This window comes from Bos taurus, chromosome 4 (assembly GCF_002263795.3).
Source record: "Bos taurus isolate L1 Dominette 01449 registration number 42190680 breed Hereford chromosome 4, ARS-UCD2.0, whole genome shotgun sequence".
Classification (NCBI taxonomy): domain Eukaryota; kingdom Metazoa; phylum Chordata; class Mammalia; order Artiodactyla; family Bovidae; genus Bos; species Bos taurus.
In genome coordinates, this window is record NC_037331.1 from 60842180 (window position 1) to 60865636 (window position 23457).

At 38.8% G+C, this 23457-nt stretch overlaps 2 protein-coding genes across 8 annotated transcripts in view; one reads left to right on the plus strand and one right to left on the minus strand.

The window, feature by feature from the left end:
• ANLN (anillin, actin binding protein) overlaps window positions 1-23457 on the minus strand; it is a 174811-nt gene that overhangs the window by 72014 nt on the left and 79340 nt on the right. The window lies entirely within an intron of this gene.
• MATCAP2 (microtubule associated tyrosine carboxypeptidase 2) overlaps window positions 1-23457 on the plus strand; it is a 78540-nt gene that overhangs the window by 3245 nt on the left and 51838 nt on the right. Inside the window, exon 1 of one of the 5 annotated variants that reach the window (XR_009494233.1) lies at window positions 13751-14308. The exons of 1 other annotated variant lie outside the window; for it this stretch is intronic. Coding sequence is in view for 2 of the 4 variants with exons in the window: in XM_005205481.5 (XP_005205538.2) it covers window positions 14284-14308 (25 nt within the window). In the remaining 2 variants the exon portion in view is untranslated. Of the gene's footprint in view, window positions 1-13750; window positions 14309-23457 lie in introns of those variants that run through there. 3 more of the 5 variants (XM_005205481.5, XM_003585969.6, XM_059885877.1) reach the window with 3 other exon arrangements.

The following is a 23457-nucleotide window of genomic DNA, read 5'->3' on the forward strand; positions in this document are numbered from 1 at the left end:
TAGGCTAGGCTAGGCAATAATGTTGGGTAGGTTAGGTACATCAAATGCATTTTTGACTTAGGTTGTGTTTATTGGGACATAACCCCATCATAAGTTGAGGAAGATCTATGTGTGTGATGTATGTGTGAACAACTCTGTTGGCTCCTTTTCCTCTGCTCCACAACTAAGTGACTGAGAACTTTAAATTCTACCCTGGTTGCTCTTGTGTACCTACACACACCCACTGGGTGATCTCATCAGTTCCACTGACTTAAAATACCTTCCATATACTGATGGTTCCCAAATTTATTTCTTTGGCATGATCTCTTCCTTGAGTTCTGAATAAGAATATTCAACTAACTATATGAAATCTTGACTTAGACTTTTAACTAGTATATTAAACTTAACAAATCCAAAATGAAATTTCCCCACTAAACCTATTCTTTCTCCAATCTTCTCTATTTCCATAAATGGTACCACTATCTACCCAGTTGTTCAAGCCAAAATCCTAGGAGTCATCGTCAATTCCTTCTTCCTTTCCTCCTACGCTATCCATATACCCAACCTACCTATCAACTCTGCCTCCAAGTATACCCTGGGTCTTTTACTTCTCTTCCTCTCTAGAGCTTCCGTTACACTCTAAGCCACCATCACCATCACTGGACCCACTGCAAGAGTTTCCTGTCTGGTTTCCCTGCTTCCACTCTCATCCTCTTTTCCGTTGTTCTCAGAACAGTTAGTGCTATCTTTAAAAACAAAAACACAGCTGTGTTTTAAATCCACCAGTGGCTTCTGATTGCACTTAGAAAAAAGTCCAAACTCCTTTCCTTAACCCCTGCCTACCTCTGAGATCTTTTCTCCTACCACTTTTCCCCAGTTCACTGGCTTCCAACCATGCTGACCTTCACATAGCCCCAGAATCAGGATAAGATCATGCCCATCTCTGGGCTTTTTTGCCTTTGCAGTTCCCTCTACTATGAATGCTTGAATCCTCCCTCTACGCGAAATGTCTTGTGGCTGACATTTTCTTATCCTTCAAGTCAGTCAGTTCAGTTGCTCAATCGTGTCCGACTCTTTGTCTGTATCCTTCAAGTCTCAGCTCAATAGTCACTTCTTCTGAGGCTTTTTCTGACCCCTCCGTACTTCAAGTCACCATCTCCAGTATACTAGAGATGTACAGTACTATTTCTCATAGCACATATTTGTATTTGATATTACATCATTTGTTTGTTGTTCAGTCGATAATCAGGTCCTACTCTTTTGCGACCCCATGGACTGTGGCCCACCAGGCTCCTTTGTCCATGGGATTTCCTAGGCAAGAATACTGGAGTGGGTTGCCATTTCCTTCTCCAGGGGATCTTCCTGACCCAGGGATCAAACTCATGTCTTCTGCGTTGGCAGTGGAATTCTTTACAGTGAGCCACCAGGGAAGCCCACATCATTTGTTTACTTGATTGTTGTTTCTCCCACTGTAAGTTCCAAGAGAACTAGGACTCTATTTGATTTATTCACCACAGCATTCCTGAGGTGTGTGCCCAAGGACTGCCTGATACATGTATATCATGTGTACGTATGTATGTATGAAGTACCAGTACGCATATCTTCCCGTATGCAGAATCTTTCTTGTATGTATGCAGTATAAATAATTAATAAATATCTGTGGAAGGAGTATATTAATGCACATCTTGAGTTCTTCAAAATGTAATTAAGATAAACAATATTTCTGTTGTCTGATTTAAAAATATCCTTCTTCCCTTATTTACAATAAAACATCCTATCAAAAAATATCATAGTGTTTCCCAGAATTTTTGTGCTGTTCTATTTTCATTGACGTGAAAAGGCAAAGGCATTTCACAAGGCATTCTTTATTTATTCTTTATGCTTTTCATTCTCCTGAAAAAGACATACTGAACATGTTCCATTCTCTCAATACAGACATCCCAAAAGCATTCAAATAGCACTGAAAAAAAAATTTTTTAAACCTATAGAAACCAACTTTGCCTGGATTTTTTTTAACTTTTATGTATCAGGGAACATTGTTTACAGCTGTCCTGAGGCTTCTGTTAATGCTTGTTAGAATCTGGAATATTGCAACTAGAGTTTCTCTATTCTTTTATAACACCAAACTGCAGATTAATTTTCCTCAATTCATATATTTCCAAAGACACAGAATGTTATAAATTGCTTCCAAGAGAACAAGGAGGAAAGTAAAAAGTATTTTCTAGAAGCTTCTTCTCATTCTTTTAAACTCTTATCTGAAATTTAAAAGTAAACAAATATTTTTTAATGTCCTGTTTTTTTTCATTACTAAGATAACTTCTTCTTAAGAAATTAAACTTTTTTTCAATTTCAAGAGAAACATATACTTGATCTGCTCTCAACAAAATGAACTTTTTCTGTAGAAAGTGAAATATTATAGTTATTTGTCTCTCCACTGGCATTAGCAATACTAGCAACCTTCTCCTGTCTTCACCATTCTTATTTCTTCTTTCCTGGGTTTTATGACCCAGGTTAATGATCACATATATTCTAAACCTTTAAAAAGGAAGATGTTGATTTTTTTCTTAAAAAAAAAAAAAAAATCTGATCCTCTCTTACTACAGAGATGTTTCAACTGACTTTTGTCCTGAAACTCCATTGACTACGAGTAGCTTGCCATGCGGAGAAGGAAATGGCAACTCCAGTACTCTTGCCTGGAAAATCCCATGGACGGAGGAGCCTGGTGGGCTGCAGTCCATGGGGTCGCTATGAGTTGGACACGACTAAGTGACTTCACTTTCACTTTTCACTTTCATGCATTGGAGAAGGAAATGGCAACCCACTCCAGTGTTCTTGCCTGGAGAATCCCAGGGACAGGGGAACCTGGTGGGCTGCCGTCTATGGGGTCACACAGAGTCGGACACGACTGGAGCGACTTAGCAGCAGCAGAAGCTTGCCATGTGATTCAAACATGAAATATACATGTTAATAGATGAGTTAATTAAATAAGCTACTGAAAAAAATAAGAAAAATATAAGCTCTTTACTCATAACATAAAAAACAATATTTCTGTGAAAAATATCTATTTTTCTATGATTTTTTAAATCTAGAGTTTAATGGAAATGATCGTTAAAGAGAATCAGAAATTGAAATGATCCATGATACAATGCTGGTACTGAACATAAAAGTAAACATTAAAAAAGTGAAGTATAATGCTGCAGCAGGAAAAGTGCAATAGCATTCTTGGCTATTACTGGAAAACTTAGGTTTAGTAAGACTTTCAAAAGGGGGGAGGTGTATTCTTAGAGGTAAACAAATTATTAAAAGCAATTTTAATAATTCTTAACTTTATTTTGCAATCAGTGCTTTGAAAATGAAGTTTATATAGAGACAAGTAGGAAGGAAAGTTTCTTTAAAAGATGGAATTGTTCATTGTTCTGGCGGATATGTAAAAACAATGCTGACTCAAAAGCAGCCAAGTGGACAGCTGCAGATGCTGTATCCAATGGAAATACTAAGCAGGCGCAGCATGAATCAATAATTAACAAAGCAGATGCACAAAGCTTGATGAGGATGAATGATGACATGGGTGGGAATGGTAAAAGAAGCTGATAACAGTACTAGCTTTGTAAGTAACTAGATAAACTCTTTGTTTTCATGAATTTGTCAGTAAGAGTACTTCAGTGCCTAATAGTACACAAAGAATATCTTTTATTAATGCTTTGAATTAATTGATATGTACCTCTATGTATTAATAGTATTTATCACTGAAAATGTTTATAAATCAAAATGATCCACAAGAAAAATTGGTAGGGTGAACATAGAAATAATTTTTAACATAAAGAAGAAATAATATTCTAAATGAACTAACTACAGGGGCATCAAGGGCTTCCCCGATAGCTCGGCTTCCCTGGTAGCTTCTGGAGAAGGGATAGGCTACCCACTCCAGTATTCTTGGGCTTCCCTGGTGGCTCAGCTGGTAAAGAATCCACCTACAATGTGGGAGACCTGTGTTTGACCCCTGGGTTGGGAAGGTCCCCTGGAGAAGGGAAAGGCTACCCACTCCAGTATTCTGGCCTGGAGAAATCCATGGACTGTATAGTCCATGGGGTTGCAAAGAGTTGCACAATTCTTAAGTTTAATGAAATGTTTAAGAGGGAGGTATTTCTTTTTTTTTTTAATTTTAAATAATTTTATTCTTATTTAAAATACTCAAAACATTTTTAAAATAACTCTTTTAAAGAGTTATTTTTAGGAACCATTTAGTCAACAATGTTTGTTCTATTAAATACATTAATTTCTCTGTTTTATACATCCCATTCCATTTCACTATCATCAGTTTTATTCAATATTATCTATTTTTTCATACCCCCACTGTAAAAGGCAGTTAATTCATGTTGGAAACACTAAAAGATCAGTAGATAGGTGAGGTGTAGAATCAAAAATGAGAGGATTGATTTATAACTGAAATATATAGTGTAGCAAGTGAAAAGAAAAAGTTTACAGAGTTGGAAAGGAAGAAAAAAATTACTGTTATCTGCAGGCAATATAAACTATATTTTATTTTATTTTATTTAAAGCATTTAATTTTATTTTTAAACTTTACAATATTGTATTGGTTTTGCCAAATATCAAAATGAATCTGCCACAGGTATACATGTGTTCCCCATCCTGAACCCTCCTCCCTCCTCCCTCCCCATACCATCCCCCTGGGTCGTCCCAGTGCACCAGCCCCAAGCATCCAGTATCGTTCATCGAACCTGGACTGGCGACTGGTTCCATATATGATATTATACATATTTCAATGCCATTCTCCCAAATCATCCCACCCTCTCCCTCTCCCACAGAGTCCAAAAGACTGTTCTATACATCAGTGTCTCTTTTGCTATCTCGTACACAGGGTTATTGTTACCATCTTTTTAAATTCCATATATATGCGTTAGTATACTGTATTGGTGTTTTTCTTTCTGGCTTACTTCACTCTGTATAATAGGCTCCAGTTTCATCCACCTCATTAGAACTGATTCAAATGTATTCTTTTTAATGGCTGAGTAATACTCTATTGTGTATATGTCCCACAGCTTTCTTATCCATTCATCTGTTGATGGACATCTAGGTTGCTTCCATGTCCTGGCTATTATAAACAGTGATGAGATGAACATTGGGGTACACGTGTCTCTTTCAATTCTGGTTTCCTCAGTATATATGCCCAGCAGTGGGATTGCTGGATCATAAGGCAGTTCTATTTCCAGTTTTTTAAGGAATCTCCACACTGTTCTCCATAGTGGCTGTACTAGTTTGCATTCCCACCAACAGTGTAAGAGGGTTCCCTTTTCTCCACACCCTCTCCAGCATTTATTGCTTGTAGACTTTTGGATCGCAGCCATTCTGACTGGCGTGAAATGGTACCTCATTGTGGTTTTGATTTGCATTTCTCTGATAATGAGTGATGTTGAGCATCTTTTCATGTGTTTGTTAGCCATCTGTATGTCTTCTTTGGAGAAATGTCTATTTAGTTCTTTGGCCCATTTTTTGATTGGGTCATTTATTTTTCTGGAATTGAGCTGTAGGAGTTGCTTATATATTTTTGAGATTAGTTGTTTGTCCATTACTTCATTTGCTATTATTTTCTCCCATTCTGAAGGCTGTCTTTTCACCTTGCTTATAGTTTCCTTTGTTGTGCAGAAGCTTTTAAGTTTAATTAGGTCCCATTTGTTTATTTTTGCTTTTATTTCCAATATTCTGGGAGGTGGGTCATAGAGGATCCTGCTGTGATGTATGTCAGAAAGTGTTTTGCCTATGTTCTCCTCTAGGAGTTTTATAGTTTCTGATCTTACGTTTAGATCTTTAATCCATTTTGAGTTTATTTTTGTGTATGGTGTTAGAAAGTGCTCTAGTTTCATTCTTTTACAAGTGGTTGACCAGTTTTCCCAGCACCACTTGTTAAAGAGATTGTCTTTAATCCATTGTATATTCTTGCCTCCTTTGTCAAAGATAAGGTGTCCATATGTGCCTGGATTTATCTCTGGGCTTTCTATTTTGTTCCATTGATCTATATTTCTGTCTTTGTGCCAGTACCATACTGTCTTGATGACTGTGACTTTGTAGTAGAGCCTGAAGTCAGGTAGGTTGATTCCTCCAGTTCCATTCTTCTTTCTCAAGAGAGCTTTGGCTATTCGAGGTTTTTTGTATTTCCATACAAATTGTGAAATTATTTGTTCTAGCTCTGTGAAGAATACCATTGGTAGCTTGATAGGGATTGCATTGAATCTATAAATTGCTTTGGGTAGTATACTCATTTTCACTATATTGATTCTTCCAATCCATGAACATGGTATATTTCTCCATCTATTAGTGTCCTCTTTGATTTCTTTCACCAGTGTTTTATAGTTTTCTATATACAGGTCTTTAGTTTCTTTAGGTAAATATATTCCTAAGTATTTTATTCTTTCCGTTGCAATGGTGAATGGAATTGTTTCCTTAATTTCTCTTTGTTTTCTCATTATTAGTGTATAGGAATGCAAGGGATTTCTGTGTGTTGATTTTATATCCTGCAACTTTACTATAATCATTGATTAGTTCTAGTAATTTTCTGGTGAAGTCTTTAGGGCTTTCTATGTAGAGGATCACGTCATCTGCAAACAGTGAGAGTTTTACTTCTTCTTTTCCAATTTGGATTCCTTTTATTTCTTTTTCTGCTCTGATTGCTGTGGCCAAAACTTCCAAAACTATGTTGAATAGTAATGGTGAAAGTGGGCACCCTTGTCTTGTTCCTGACTTTAGAGGAAATGCTTTCAATTTTTCACCATTGAGGATAATGTTTGCTGTGGGTTTGTCATATATAGCTTTTATTATGTTGAGGTATGTTCCTTCTATTCCTGCTTTCTGGAGAGTTTTTATCATAAATGGATGTTGAATTTTGTCAAAGGCTTTCTCTGCATCTATTGAGATAATCATATGGTTTTTATTTTTCAATTTGTTAATGTGGTATATTACATTGATTGATTTACGGGTATTGAAGAATCCTTGCATCCCTGGGATAAAGCCCACTTGGTCATGGTATATGATCTTTTTAATGTGTTGTTGGATTCTGATTGCTAGAATTTTGTTAAGGATTTTTGCATCTATGTTCATCAGTGATATTGGCCTGTAGTTTTCTTTTTTTGTGGGATCTTTGTCAGGTTTTGGTATTAGGGTGATGGTGGCCTCATAGAATGAGTTTGGAAGTTTAACTTAAGAGGGAGGTATTTCTGGGCTCCAAAATCACTACAGATGGTGACTGCAGCCATGAAATTAAAAGACGCTTACTCCTTGGAATGAAAGTTATGACCAACCTAGATAGCATATTGAAAAGCAGAGACATTACTTTGCCAACAAAGGTGCGTCTAGTCAAGGCTATGGTTTTTCCTGTGGTCATGTATGGATGTGAGAGTTGGACTGTGAAGAAGGCTGAGCGCCGAAGAATTGATGCTTTTGAACTGTGGTGTTGGAGAAGACTCTTGAGAGTCTCTTGGACTGCAAGGAGATCCAGCCAGTCCATTCTGAAGGAGATCAGCCCTGGGATTTCTTTGGAAGGAATGATGCTAAAGCTGAAACTCCAGTACTTTGGCCACGTCATGCGAAGATTTGACTCATTGGAAAAGACTCTGATGCTGGGAGAGATTGGGGGCAAGAGGAGAAGGGGATGACAGAAGATCAGATGGCTGGATGGCATCACTGACTCGACGGACATGAGTCTGAGTGAACTCCGGGAGTTGGTGATGGACAGGGAGGCCTGGCGTGCTGCAATTCATGGGGTCGTAAAGAGTCGGACACGACTGAGCGACTGATCTGATCTGATACCTTTAGTGCACATCATTTTCTAACTTTTATTGTGTGTGTGTATACACACACATGCTAGTCAGTAAGGATAAATACATTGTGGATAAATATATTGTCTTTTATGTACTGTAAAAGCACTAAGCCCTGTCTCTTGTGTATAAATAAATATCTGTGGAATTACTAATACATCTTAGTTTCTCCAAAATATAATGGAAGTAGACAATCTGATTATGCATGTTTTAGTAAAAACATTCAGAGTAAATTCTTTAGATTCTGAACATATGAATTGGAAACATCTTTTAATCTTTCTTTCTTTTCTTTCTTTTTTTTTTTTTTTTTGAGAATTACACCTCTTAAATTGCAGGGACTTGAAGAATTAGAAATTTGCAGAGGTAACATGCATTTATACCAAACTTGGAAAGCAGGTTTCAGTTTTAGGTATATAAAGAAGGAAGGTATGTAAGGAAGATAAGTATACAAGTTTCATTTACACAGTTTTCCCTTAGGACATATGTTGCAAGAACAACGGCTCTTCTGAATGCAAAGCATTCATTGCTCTTTACTATTATCAAATGTTTAACCTGAAGATGTGTTCTTTATCCACATGCCCATTTTATATCATTCTGTTTTTCTTTGAATTATCATCGAAAATGCAAGCTTTCTATTATCTACTGATTCATTAACTTACAAATGATTTATTGAGTATATACTGTGTGCCAGACACTATTCTAGTTGCTAGAAATATAGCAGCGAGCAATCAAAAGTTACTGCACTTATGGAAATTTTATTCTAGAGATGGAGACAGACAATAATCAAGATAAATCAGTAAAAGACATAATAAATTATATAATATTAAGTGCTAAGGAGAAAAAAATAAACCAGAGAAAGGAGCTAGGAAATCTGAGAAAGGAATAGAATTTTAAATTGAGTGACCAGGAAAGGTCTATGAGAAGTGACATTAAGTCCTGGGAAGTGAAGGAGCTAGTCCTGTGGACACAAGGCCAGGGTGGGTGCTGGGGGTGGGGGAGCATTCCAGGCGGGGAAAGCCCCAAATCGCAAAGGTCATGAGGTGAAACAGTGCTTGGCATAGTTGAGGAATATTTAAGAGGCCAGAGTGTCTGGAGGAGACCAAGGAGAGGACAGCAGTGGGAGATGAGACCAAAGAGATGACAGGAGGCTAGATCATAAAGACCTTGTAGGCAAGAACGGAAGACGTTGAAGTACTTTTCACAGAAAACTGACATTATCTGACTCTTTAATAGGATCAATCTGGCCACTGAGTTTTGAGAATAAAGAGGGCAAGAATGGAAATAGTGTTCAAGTCTCCTGTAAATGTGTTATCATAGTTTAATTATTTAAAAAAGAAAAAAACAAAACCAAAAAAACCTCGGACTACCTGGGCCATTAAAAAAAAAAAAGAAATACAGGGTTCAGCTACAGCTATAATCCAGACAAAAGATGGTGGTGGCTTGAGCCAGAATGGTGGCAGCAGCAATAGTGAGAAGTGGCTGGATTCTGGATATATTCTGAAGACAGTATCCACAGGATTTTCTGACAGACTAGGATGTGAGGTTATACACTACCTGTGATACTCTGAAATTTCCACCCATCCTTCTTAGTGAAAAAGGTACAAATACTCTCATGTTCTCCGTCATTCTTAGAGGATGATGTTTCTGATATAACTTCAACTTTCCTTTTGTTCCTAAGTTTGAAAACATACCCCACAATTATTTTTGTGTCCTATCTCAACCTTGAGGAAAGCTAAAAGAGAAGACGTGGCTCTGAAAATTGACAGTGTCAACTCTATCTCATGAGTTCCTCCTCTACTGTAAAATCCACCCTGATTTCCCTTGTTTATGCCAAGGCCTGTCTCAGAACCTTGCACATATTGAGTCAGTCAGTTTAGTTGCTCAGTCATGTCAGACTCTTTGTGACCCCATGGACTGCATCATGCCAAGAATCCCTGTCCATCACCAGATTTAGTCAAACTCATATCCATTGAGTCAGTGATGCCATCCAACCATCTCATCCTCTGTCATCCCCTTCTCCTCCTACCTTCAATCATTCCCAGCAACAGGGTCTTTTCAGATGAGTCAGTTCTTCACATCAGGTGGCCAAAGTATTGGAGTTTAAGCTTCAGCATTAGTCCTTCCAGTGAATATTCAGGACTGATTTCCTTTAGGATAGACTGGTTGGATCTCCATGCAGTACAAGGGACTCTCAAGAGTCTTCTCCAACACTACAGTTCAAAAGCATCAATTCTTTGGCAAACTCTCACATCCATACATGACTACTGGAAAAACCACAGCCTTGACTAGGTTGGACCTTTGTTGGCAAAGAAATATCTCTGATTTTTTTTTTTTTTTTTAGTCACATCCAGTGTATTTATTGCAATCTTTAAAGTTATGCTTGCTCAGTATTTTGGAAATATTTTAGACAGAAATCAACAATGTTAGGTGTATGAAGTTAAAATAATAAAAGATTGTTAATATTAATGTACATGTGCAAATTGTAGAGGCTGGTCATGACTTTTCTCCCAAGGAGTAAGCATCTTTTAATTTCATGGCTGCAGTCATCATCTGCAGTGATTTTGGAGTCCCCAAAAATAAAGTCTGTCACTGTTTCCACTGTTTTCCCATCTATTTGCCATGAAGTGGTGGGACCAGATGCCATGATCTTAATTTTCTGAATGTTGAGTTTTAAGCCAACTTTTTCACTCTCCTCTTTCACTTTCATCAAGAGGCTTTTGAGTTCCTCTTCACTTTCTGCTGTAAGGGTGGTGTTATCTGCATATCTGAGGTTATTGATATTTCTCCCGGCAATCTTGATTCCAGCTTGTGCTCCCTCCAGCCCAGCATTTCTCATGATGTACTCTGCATATAAGTTAAATAAGCAGGGTGACAGTATACAGCCTTAATGTACTCCTTTTCCTCTTTGGAACCAGTCTGTTGTTCCATGTCCAGTTCTTACTGTTGCTTCCTGACCTGCATACAGGTTTCTCAAGAGGCAGGTCAAGTGGTCTGGTATTCCCATTTCTTTCAGAATTTTCCACAGTTTATTGTGATCCACACAGTCAAAGGCTTTGGCATAGTCAATAAAGCAGAAATAGATGTTTTTCTGGAACTCTCTTGCTTTTTCAATAATCCAGTAGACGTTGGCAATTTGATCTCTGGTTCCTCTGCCTTTTCTAAAACCAGCTTGAACATCTGGAAGTTCACGGTTTGCGTATTGCTGAAGCCTGGCTTGGAGAATTTTGAGCATTACTTTACTAGCATGTGAAATGAGTGCAATTGTGTGGTAGTTTGAGCATTCTTTGGCATTGCCTTTCTTTGGGATTGGAATGAAAACTGACCTTTTCCAGTCCTGTGGCCACTGCAGAGTTTTCCAAATTTGCTGGCATATTGAGTGTAGCACTCTCACAACATCATCTTTTAGGATTTGAAATAGCTCAACTGGAATTCCATCACCTCCACTACTTTTGTTCATAGTGATGCTTCCTAAGGCCCACTTGACTTCACATTCCAGGATGTCTGGCTCTAGGTGAGGGAGCACACCATCGTGATTATCTGGGTTGTGAAGATCTTTTTTGTACAGTTCTTATTTTTTGTACAGTTCTTCTGTGTTTTCTTGCCACCTCTGCTTAATATCTTCTGCTTCTGTTAGGTCCATACCATTTCTGTCCTTTATTGAGCCCATCTTTGCATGAAATGTTCCCTTGGTACCTCTAATTTTCTTGAAGAGATCGCTAGTCTTTCCCATTCTATTGTTTTCCTCTATTTCCTTGCATTGATCTCTGAGGAAGGCTTTCTTATCTCTCCTTCCTATTCTTCAGAACTCTGCATTCAGATGCTTATATCTTTCCTTTTCTCCTTTGCTTTTCACTTCTCTTCTTTTCACAGCTATTTGTAAGGCTGCCAAAATGTAAGACAGCCATTTTGCTTTTTTGCATTTCTTTTTTTGGGGATGGTCTTGATTCCTGTCTCCTGTACAATGTCCCGAACCTCCATCCATAGTTCATCAGGCACTCTATAAGATCTAGTCTCTTAAATCTATTTCTCACTTCCACTATATAATCATAAGGAATTTGATTTAGGTCATACCTGAATGGTCTAGTGGTTTTCCTCACTTTCTTCAGTTTAAGTCTGAATTTGGCAATAAGGAGTCTGAGCCACAGTCAGCTCCTGGTCTTGTTTTTGCTGACTGTATAGAGCTTCTCCATCTTTGGCTGCAAAGAATATAATCAGTCTGATTTTGGTGTTGATCATCTGGTGATGTCCATGTGTGGAGTCTTCTCTTGTGTTGTTGGAAGAGGGTGTTTGCTATGACCAGTGTGTTCTCTTGGCAGAACTCTATTAGCCTTTTTCCTGCTTCATTCCATACTCCAAGGCCAAATTTGCCTGTTACTCCAGGTGTTTCTTGACTTCCTACTTTTGCATTCCAGTCCCCTATAATGAAAAGGACATCTTTTTTGGGTGTTAGTTCTAGAAGGTCTTGTAGATTTTCATAGCACTGTTCAACTTCAGCTTCTTTAGTTTTACTGGTCAGGGCATATACTTGGATTACTGTGATAGTGAATGGTTTGCCTTGGAAACGAACAGAGATCATTCTGTTGTTTTTGAGATTGCATTCAAGTACTGCATTTAGGACTCTTTTGTTGACTATGATGGTTACTCCATTTCTTCTAAGAGATTCTTGCCCACAGTAGTAGATATAATGGCCATCTGAGTTAAATTCACCCATTCCAGTCCATTTTAGTTCGGTGATTCCTAAAATGTCGACATTCACTCTTGCCATCACCTGTTTGACCACTTCCAATTTGCCTTGATTCATGGACCTGACATTACAAGTTCCTATGCAATATTGCTCTTTACAGCATCAGACCTTGCTTCTATCACCAGTCCCATCCACAACTGGGTGTAGATTTTGCTTTGGCTCCATCCCTTCATTCTTTCTGGAGTTATTTCTCCACTGATCTCCAGTAGCAGATTGGGCACCTACTGACCTGAGGAGTTCATCTTTCAGTGTCCTATCTTTTCGCCTTTTCATACTATTCATGGGGTTCTCAAGGCAAGAATACTGAAGTGGTTTGCCATTCCCTTCTCCAGTGGACCACATTCTGTCAGACCTCTCCACCATGACCTGTTGGCCTTGGGTGGCCCCACACAGCATGGCTTAGTTTCATTGAGTTAGACAAGGCTGTGGTCCGTGTGATCAGATTGGCATCATCTTTTAGGATTTGAAATAGCTCAACTGGAATTCCATCTCATCCACTAGCTTTGTTCATAGTGATGCATGCACATATTACGCTCTCAGAAAATGTTTGTTAAATGGTATAGTCTCTACTGAAAGTCCCACGGACAGGAAGGAGATCAAACCAATAGATCTTAAGGGAAATCAACCCTGAATACTTTGTGGAAGGACTGATGCTGAAAGTGACGCGCCAGTATTTTGGTCATCTGATGCAAACAGCCAATTCATTGGAAAGGTCGCTGATGTTGGCAAAGATGGAGAACAGAAGAGACCAGCACAGGATGAGATGGCTGGATAGCATCACTCATGCAGTGGGCATGAACTTGGGCAAACTTCGGGAGATAGTGAGGGACAGAGGCCTGGATGCTACAGTCCATGGGGTTGCAAAGAGTCGGAAACGACTGGGCAACTAAACAACAACATAGTCTCTACATTTCCTAGGTAATAATAGACAAAAAGCAACATTCAGGCCCTATCAACTGCACAATCATAAGTTAAAATTTGTATTTTAGTATTAAGGATATTATGCCAGAGCACTCAACTGATAAATATGGTCGAGCTTCCAGCACCTTCATTATTACCAGCTGCAATCTAAAGTTGTCTTAGCTTTTCTGCACCTGGAAAGGTAACTTAAAAGCCGGAGTAGACGAGCTTTGTAACTCGCAGCTGGGACTAAGTGACACACCAGCTGTCTCTTGTAAATTTACCGCGGAGTTAACAGCTCACAAACGTCTACGAAGACGAGGAGTCAAAATGCGTGTATCCCAGCGGGCGGGGACACGAGCCTCTCCCAAGGCCCAGCCCACAAGACCCCCGAGGCGTGGGCGAGCGCTGTGCTCGCGGGGAGTTGTAGTTCCTCCTCTCTTTTGCGAGTCAGGCCATCGTAGCTCGAGCGCCTCCTGTGGCGCGCAGGCTCTGAAAGCTTGGCGCACGCGGACAGCGAGAAGCGTTTCCTAGCAACGGGAGAGCGGCAACGTCACGGCGGCGGGTACTCAGAGCTGCTGCCTACCGTTGGGCGGCCTTGAGTACCTTCCAGCTACCTGCGGGCTGGAAGGAACGCTGTGCGCAGTGCTCTGTCCGCACGTCTTTGCCGGTCGGTTCCCACCTGATCCTACCCCTGGTGGCCGAAAGCAACCTCCTGCCGCGACCCCGGGTCCGAGGCACGGCCGGAGGCTAGAGGCGGCTCGCCAGGTTCCTATCTGGCCCTCGCCCCCAGCACCCGCGGAGCCCTCCGCCCGCGGCCTCAGCGGGAAGATGCTGGAGTCTATTCGAGTGACAGGTGAGTGCTGGGAAGCATGGTGGTCCCTGGGCTGGCGGGAGCCGCCAGCGTCGTCCCGGTCGCTTGCGGCGAGTATCGGGTGGGTCCGCCGGGAGGCCGAGGTAACGGTAGGATTGGGGTCCGGTGCCCAACGCGACTCCCAGAACAGTGCGGAGCCCCCAGAAGGTGCTCAGGCAAAAGGTGCGCAGGGAAGAGAAAACGGTACCGTTAGGTTTGGTCAGTTATCAATAAGCACGTGCTGTGGATTGTAATGGTGTAAATTTTACTGGCTTACCGGCCCTACAATCTAAATATTGTTAAATTCTACTTCAAAGCTTATTAATCAGGCATTATAGTGCCCTGGAATCTAGTTTTCTAGAATGTTCAGAAAAATAAGAGCTAAGCAAATGAGCACGTCTCTGTATATATCAGTATTTGTACTGGTTTGTATGTATGCTTTTATTCTTAAGTCAGAACGTTTTTGAGTTGATATCAATAGGTCACTGAATAAATGTATTATACCAAACACAAAAAATGGATGTTTAGACCCCAGGTCAGAAAGTTATTTGCTTTCTGTTATTAAAAAGAATTGTGGATACTATTTTAAAATGATCTTGCATAACATTAGAATAATTTCCTAGGCCATTTTCTGTCATTTGATTCTGTTTAACATTACTGCAAGACAGAGTTCTTGATAGTCTGATATCATGACCAGAAGCACCTAAGAACAGCAGAGTAAAGGAAATTCTCTAAACTTGAAACTAACATCAGAATAAAGCCAGGTGTTTTTTTTTTTTTTAAACTTTAAGGCATTGTAATACCTAGTAGACCATTTTCCTGCAAAATCTTTGTGTAACGAAATCAAGTTTTAATGAAAATATTTATGGTCTTAATTATACTATATTTCATGTTCCGTGTTATAAAATAGGGAACTGATTTTGTGCAGTCGTGACATTGCTGTGATTTGTCTCACCGTTGTTTATGTTGATGGGAAGCATCAACAATTACAAGATTTAAGATTTCAGAGGCATTAGATTTTTTTTTAAGTGATTTGGTGTAGGTGCTGTTCTTTTCATCTAAAATACAATGAAAATATTGGAGGTTACTTTAAAATATTGTATCTTCTTTTTACCTTGGAGCAGGGCTCTCTCAACCTTGGCACTGTTAACATTGAATTAGTGGGTAATTCTTTGTTGTGGGAGGCTGTCCTGGGCATTGTACAATCTTTAGCAGATCCCCAGCCTCTCCCACTAGATGCTGGTAATCCCCTCACCCCTAACCCCCACCCCCCGACTCCACACACACTGATTTGTGACAACCAAAATTATCTCCAGACCTTATCAAATGTCTCCTGGAGGGCAAAATTACCACCGCCCCCGCTCCATTTGAGAACCACTGCCTTGGAAAAAATATTCTAGTTAGATTTTGTAAAAGGGTTATTATATAACAATTTACAAATAATGTCAATCAAAATTATTTTCCCAAAGCACAAAAATAATGGTAGAGAGAATATAATTATGATAATACTAGTTTTAGAAAGTGAGTATTCTGACCAGTCAGCTATACAACATGGATCTCCTGTTTTTCTTATACACAGTTGGAAGTTTGAGGAGAAATACTTTATAAAATAGTAGACCTACTTCTCTTGTCTGAACCCCCATTCCATAATTTAGTGGCAATACACTCCTCAGTCCAACTCTGCTTGTTGCTATCCCAAGATAACATAATTTGGCAGTGGATTACTATAGTTCAATAAAAATTAAAATAGTCATTTGAGACAATTCAAGCCCCAGATTAGAACAACTGGTCATTTTTCAAATTAGTTTCTCCATTTCTTTTGTAAGTTTCTTGACTAGTTAAAAGGAACTCCCATGTTCTAGAACTCCACGCCTAGCATTTTGCTGACATATCAGAAAACCCACTTTCAATGGCCAGAAACTTTATGAAGAGAGTTTAGCCAAAAGTATACCCTCCTTTCCCCTCACTATCCCTCTCTAACCCCTCACTATTCATTGATATCTTAGAAGCCCATGTTCTGATTAGCATTAAGATTGCTCTTGTTTGTGGTGAGAGTACTGATGGAAAGTACTCTGCTCATTTCTTTTCAGCTTTGAGATAGCTATGAATGTAGAGCACTGAAGCACAGTTACTTGTTTCTGAAATTACTTCCTATATAATATCTCACTTTTGACTTATTAGTCATGATTTAATATCTAAATATGACATCCCAGTGAACTGCCAAATGGAGGAGTAAAATAAGATTTGATTCCAAATACTGGAGTATTTACAGTGTTCCATGGAGTATTTCTATAGAAGCTGAATATAATACTGATACTAATAGTTAACACCCACTTCTTAGTACAGGCTGGCATTGTTCTCAGCACTACACATATATTAACTTTTTTGATCCTCTCACTAATACTGTGAGGAATGTAGTATTTTTATTCCATTTTCCAGATAAGGAAGCTGCAGCATAAAGATGTCAAGTAATTTGATCAAGGTCACACACAGCTGCTAATAAATAGCCAAGATTCAAATCAGAGAAACTCCCTTCCAAAGCCCATTTTCTCAACCACTAGGGAAGTCAAACGCTTGTTAAAAGATATGCTGAGTTAAGCCACAAAATTCAACATGAAAATCTCATTTAACATCAGTGCTATGTTAGCTGATAATTTACTCCAGATGTTTTTAAGTTTTATCACAGGCAAGTCTGTAATAATTTTTGCCTGGAAAGATGACATTTTACCTGACTATAAAATTGTTTTTGAAATAGAGAAGATGACATCTAGCTCGTTCAGTGAGTAACAAAATGCTGTCAGAAGCCATATAAGATTATGTTCATTTGTGAATTCCTACTGCCTGTATTTTGTATGTGATGAGAAGTGACTAATTAATCATCTGGAAATGAAGCTCCTTTGTAACAAAAGTGAATGTTTAAAAATACTAGACAGTAGTCCTAAGAGCAGTGTTTGGCCATTTGGAATGGATACACTTAGGCATATAGCTCCTGTTTATTCTACAGCAGTAGGCACCTGCCATTAAAACTTATCTTCAACATCACTCATTGTTTAATTTTTTTATGCATCCAGGTATGATTTTTTCCCTCAACTTTCAGGCATTTAAACCCTGTGTCCTTTTCTCTGCTCTCAAATATTCTCCTTCCTTGGTTATCTCTCAGCAGTGAGTGAACAAAAACAAACATAGGTTTATGCCACAATGGAACTTAAAATTTCAGTGATGGGGAAGGCCATCATATAAGCAAATGTAAGACTGCAATGATGACAAGTGAGTCAAAAGAACATTCCAGGGAAGTTTTCCTGAACAAGTTTGAACTGAAGGATGAATAGGGATTAATCTATCAGAGAGGAGAGCTCTTCATATATAGGGAACGGAAGATGAAGTGTTGTGTCTGGAGAGAGGTGAGTGTGAGAGATTGACAAAATGAAGGGAGTCTAGAATGGACTGATTAAGGGGCGGCGGGTGTGTGGACATTGTGCGCCCCGAGGCCAGAGAGGCAGAGCAATGATCGTCAGAGACTTCATGTGCCGTGATTAGGAATTTTGTCTTCACCCTACGTGGAATACCTGGGGAAGTTAGTTTTCTTGCATGTTCACTGTTGTTTTAGACAGTTTAATGTGTTTTCTTTTACCACAACCACCATTTCCTGGCATTATAGAATACTCTTCGTGCTTCTAAATGCATATAGAACTCAGCAGTTTCTGGCCAAAAAACATAGTATCACGTTATAAGAATCGTTGCTACTAATAGAGTGACACTGAAATGCTCTTAACTGGGAATCTGACATTTTTAAGAATCCTTAAATACAGTTAAGTTTCTCAATTCTTAAATGATACTACCTTTTCATCTCTTTCTTCTTACAGTTGAGAAACTATATTGGACAATGTTGAATTCAGATTGTAATTAAAAGATTACCTATTATAATGCAGACAAATTGGGCAATAAATGTTTTCCAAAGATACCAATTTTTAACATACCATGTAAAAAATTATGGTCTTAACTTACATTCAGTAAAGTTCACAAGTCTTAAAGGGGCAGCCTGATGAATCTGTACATATGTAACCACTGTCCAGAACAAAATACAGGGCATTTTTAGCCCCTAAAACTTTATTACCACCTCCCAAATTATAACCCCTCCCCCAAAGGTAATCACTTTTCTGTCTTCTAATACCATAAATTAGTTTTGTCTGTTTTTGAACCACATATAAATGAAATTATACAGTATAAACTCTCATGATCTGGCTGTTTGCTCAGTATTGTCTGAGAGTCATCTGTACTATTGTAACCTAATTGTTTTTTTTTTCCATTGCAATATATTTTATTATATAAATATATCACAATTTATTCATCCTTTCTACTATTGACAAATACCATTTAAATAATGATAAACAACCTGGTGAAATTAAAGTGTTTATCTTGTTTGGGGATTATTTTGTTTTGCCTTCTGTTTGTAATTAAACAGCCTATTGTTTTGTGGTATAAAATTATCCCAGCTTCTCAGGTTTCATAAGTATTAGTGAAATATATGAGATTGCCATTTTATGGGTCAAAATTGGTTGAATGGTATTTTCCACCAGGCTGTGATGCTGATGATCTGATCTTTCCTTTAGCCAGAGACCTTATAATTACTGTGAAAGCTCACCTATTCAGTTGTGAAACACTTTTAAGAGTTTAGTAAACAGTGTTCCCTCCCTCTCCTGTTTTTAGATGAGGAACAGGAGGCACCCATGGGTTTAGTAATTAGGCTACTATTACAGAGAGGTTATTGAAAGAGTTGGGAATGGAAGCCAGGAATCTTGGTATTCTTTTCACCTGTTCTAGATACAAATTCAGCTTTCATTGTGTTGGTAATTTCAGTATATATGTGACTATACTGACCACCAACTTTAATGTAATATTATTTTGCAATTTTCCCTCAATATGGGTAATCAGTTTGGGGTGAATGGCTTCTTTGATCAACACGTTTTCATTTCCTCCAAGGCTATAGTGAAGCCGATTGCTGGTGGCTAAAATGTTACTTTAAACAGTGACTTAATATGAGAGTATGAGTTTTACTACTTTTAGAACAGGAAGTGAGTTACACTTTCCCCCAAAGAAGCCTGCTTATGCTTTAAGAAGTCTCAATTTTTCGGTAAAAATTGAGTTAGGCGAATATGGTGTCTTCATTGAAATCTTTTTGTTCTTAAGCCTGTTTTAAAAGTCATATTTTCTTAAAGTAAGCAATAGTATTTAAAATTACAAAAACAGTCTTTTAGGTTCTCCACTGCTTAATACAACAAAATAAGATTTGTTTGAGCATTCCTTGGACAGCAAGATCAAACCAGTCAATTGTAAAGGGAATGAACCCTAAACATTCATTGGAAGGATTGATGCTGAAGCTCAAGTACTTTGGCCATCTGATGCGAAGAACTGACTCACTGGAAAAGACCCTGATGCTAGGAAAAACTGAGGGCAGGAGGAAAAGGGGGCAGTAGAGGATGAGATGGTTGGATGGCATCATTGACTCAATGGACATGAGTTTGAGCAAACTCCTAGAGATAGTGAAGGATGAGGAAGCCTGGTGTGTTGCAGTCCGTGAGGTCACAAAGGATTGGACACAACTGAGCGACTGAACAGTAACAACAAAATAAGATTAGTATGACTCTTGAGAAATTAATTTATATCAATCTTGTAAGAATTGTTTGAAGGCCCACCTGCCCTGCTTTTATGAACTTCATGGGATATCAGCATTTGGCAGGATTCACATTTATTTGAAACAGATACACCATTGGTACTCCCAGCCTACTTAATAGCAGGTGGAGCTTAAAAAGGACTAATGCTAAATCTCTCAGTTAGATAATTCACAAGTGAACTGAAACTCCTGGGAGGGAGTGTTTTAGCAGATAGTTTAGAATTGAACTATCCTGAAGTTTATAGCCTGTTTGCAATGGGACAAAATTATGAATTTTGGTCACTGATGCTTTATGACAAAACAACAGAAAACTCTAGGTTTTAGGAACCAAATAAAGCACTTTTACATTGAATACTCATTTTAAAAAACCTGTAATAAACCACCCAAATTAGGAATTGTTCAGAGCAGTTTATTCACTGATTTTAATTTGAGGTAACTCCCTTCCTTTTTATTATGAAGAGCAAATGAAAAAAAACCTGATTACCTCGCTTTACCTTCCTGGCTGTGCCTAGCCCTTACCTGACTTTTCTAGGTTTATGACACCCTTGTTCTTATCTCAGTTCTCTTTTTTCCCTTTCAGTGTCCATTTCAGTCTTTCTTTGATTATCACCTCTTGTCTTCTAAATTTGTGGTGTCTTATTAGGGAAACTGACACTGTTCATGGGCATTTGGACTGCAGCTTGTGTTCCTTAGCCCATGTTTGCCCAGCCTACCTAGTTTTGACTATCAGTTGGCAACACTTAAGTATTTAAACCTGTGGGGATCTGGGACCTACCAGCCGTTGATGAAAGTTTTATTTGTTCTGTTTACTTGGCGTTGGTTTTTTACGTTACTGAACAGCCACTTTGTGTAGTCAGCCTTCAGCATGTCCCTATGCAATCTAGTTCCTACTTCTCAGCTTGTCCACGTGGTAGACAGTTTATTTAGCTCCTACTAGAAGCAACTTAGCAGCAGCAGCAGCAGTTTAGAGACATGGGTTCGATCCCTGGGTTGGGAAGATCCCCTGGAGGGGGTCATGGCAATCCACTCCAGTATTCTTGCCTAGTGAATCCCATGGACAGAGGAGCCTGGATGGCTACAGTCCAAGGGGTCACAGAGTTGGACACCATTGAAGTGACTACACACACACTCACAATTTATACTTTCATGTTATCTTTAGACAGTAGAATTCAGATTTCATATGTTGGCCTAGAAAATGTTAACTAGAAGGACTTCTGAGTACCTTTTGTATTTGGATTGTTTATTGTCCACTTTTAACATCATACTGTTTCTTTACCTTAAATCCTATGATTTCTGGGTTTAAAACTTAGCATTTAGTGCACAATTTCTCTACCTTAGCACTATTTTAGGATGAATGCTTTTGTTGAAGGAGGCTGTCATATGCACTGAAGGATGTTTAGTCTCATCCCTGGCCTCTAACTACAAGATTCTAGCAGCATCACTCCCTGGTTGTGATAGCCAAGTGCCCTAGAGGGCACAGTTGCTCTCAGCTGAGAACCTCTGGTTCAAGGTCTTGCAGGTTATTTTTCCACTACTGCAATGATCTCCTCAGAGATATATGGAATGGTTCCAAAACTACAAATACATGTTTATCTACAGTGGTTAGAGAGTAGCAACTTAAGGATCATACCATTCATTAATTTATTCAGTGTACATTTATTGAATGTCTACCAGATACCTTGCTAGATGTTGGAAAGAAATGAATAAAACATGGTCGTGTACCTATCTTGGTACATTAGTGATTCCGATTACTATGTCTTAATAGGGTGCCGTGTCTTGTACAGAGGAAGAAAGGTGTAGTGCTGTGCGTGTAGCAGATTTAATACCGAATGTCTGTTGATAATTGAATGACTGTCCTTATATAATAGAATGAGCATGGACTCTGTAATCAGACACATTCAGATCATAGCTTGTTCTTCACTACTTTGTCATATAACCTTGAGCAAATTATTTAAAATTTCTGAAGGTTAAATGATAAAACACTACAGTCTTTGGTGAAATCCCAAACTCACATAAATGTGTCAACAAATAGTGGCTGCTATTATTATTTATTCAGTTCAGTTGCTTAGTTATGTCCGACTCTTTGCGACCCTGTGGACTGCAGCACACCAGGCTTCCCTGTCCACCAATTCCCGAAGCTTGCTCGAACTCACATCCATCAAGTCAGTGATGCCATCCAACCATCTCATCCTCTCTCATCCCCTTCTCTTCCCGCCTTCAATCTTTCCCAGCATCAGGGTCTTTTCCAATGAGTCACTTCTTCACATCAGGTGGCCAAAGTATTGGAACTTCAGCTTCAACATCAGTCCTTCCAATGAATATTCAGGAATGACTTCCTTTAGAATTGAATGGTTTGATCTCCTTGTAGTCCAAGGGACTCTCAAGAGTCTTCTCCAACACCACAGTTCAGAAGCATCAGTTCTTCAGTGCTCAGCTTTCTTTATGAGAGAAAAGCTCTCACATCCATACATGACTACTGGAAAAACCATAGATGGTTTGACTAGATGGACCTCTGTCAGAAAAGTAATGTTTGCTTTTTAATATGCTGTCTAGGTTGCTCATAGCTTTTCTCCCAAGGAGCAAGTGTCTTTTAATTTCATGGCTGCAGTTACCACCTGCAGTGATTTTGGAGCCCAGGAAATAGTCACTATTTCCATTGTTTCCCCATATATTTGCTATGAAGTGATGGGACCAAATGTCATGATCTTAGTTTTTTGAATGTTGAGTTTTAAGCCAGCTTTTTCACTCTCCTCTTTCTTTCACTTTCATCAAGAGGCTTTTTAGTTCCTCTTCACTTTCTGCCATAAGGGTGGTGTCATCTGCATATCTGAGGTTATTGATATTTCTCCCAGCAGTCTTGATTCCAACTTGTGCTTCAGCCAGCCCGGCATTTTGCATGATATACTCTGCATAGAAGTTAAATAAGCAGGGTGATGATATACAGCCTTGATGTACTTCTTTCCCAGTTTGGAACCAGTCTGTTGTTCCATATCTGGTTCTAACTGTTGCTTCCTGACCTGCATACAGATTTCTCAGGGGGCAGGTAAGGTGGTTTGGTATTCCCATCTCTTTCAGAATTTTCCACAGTTTGTTGTGATCCACACGATCAAAGGCTTTGGTGTAGTCAATAAAGTAGAAGTAGATGTTTTTCTGGAACTCTCTTGCTTTTTCCATGATCCATAGGATGTTGGCAATTTGATCTCTGGTTCCTCTCCCTTTTCTAAATTATTTATTACTATTTATTATAGAAAGGATCCCTGAATGTCTAATCTTGAATGAATGAGTGACAGATCTATGTAGATAAAGTTTTTTTTTTTTTTAATGGAATTAATGGATTGTCTTTCTTGGCAAGGAAAGCAGCTGTCCAAGTCAGCTAGCATTGAAATTGCCTCCATAGTAGGAGCCAGAGGTTGAGGACTAGAGGTGTAAGGATCCACGAGACTTGCAAAAGAGAGCTGTTTGAGAGAATCATGTATCACAT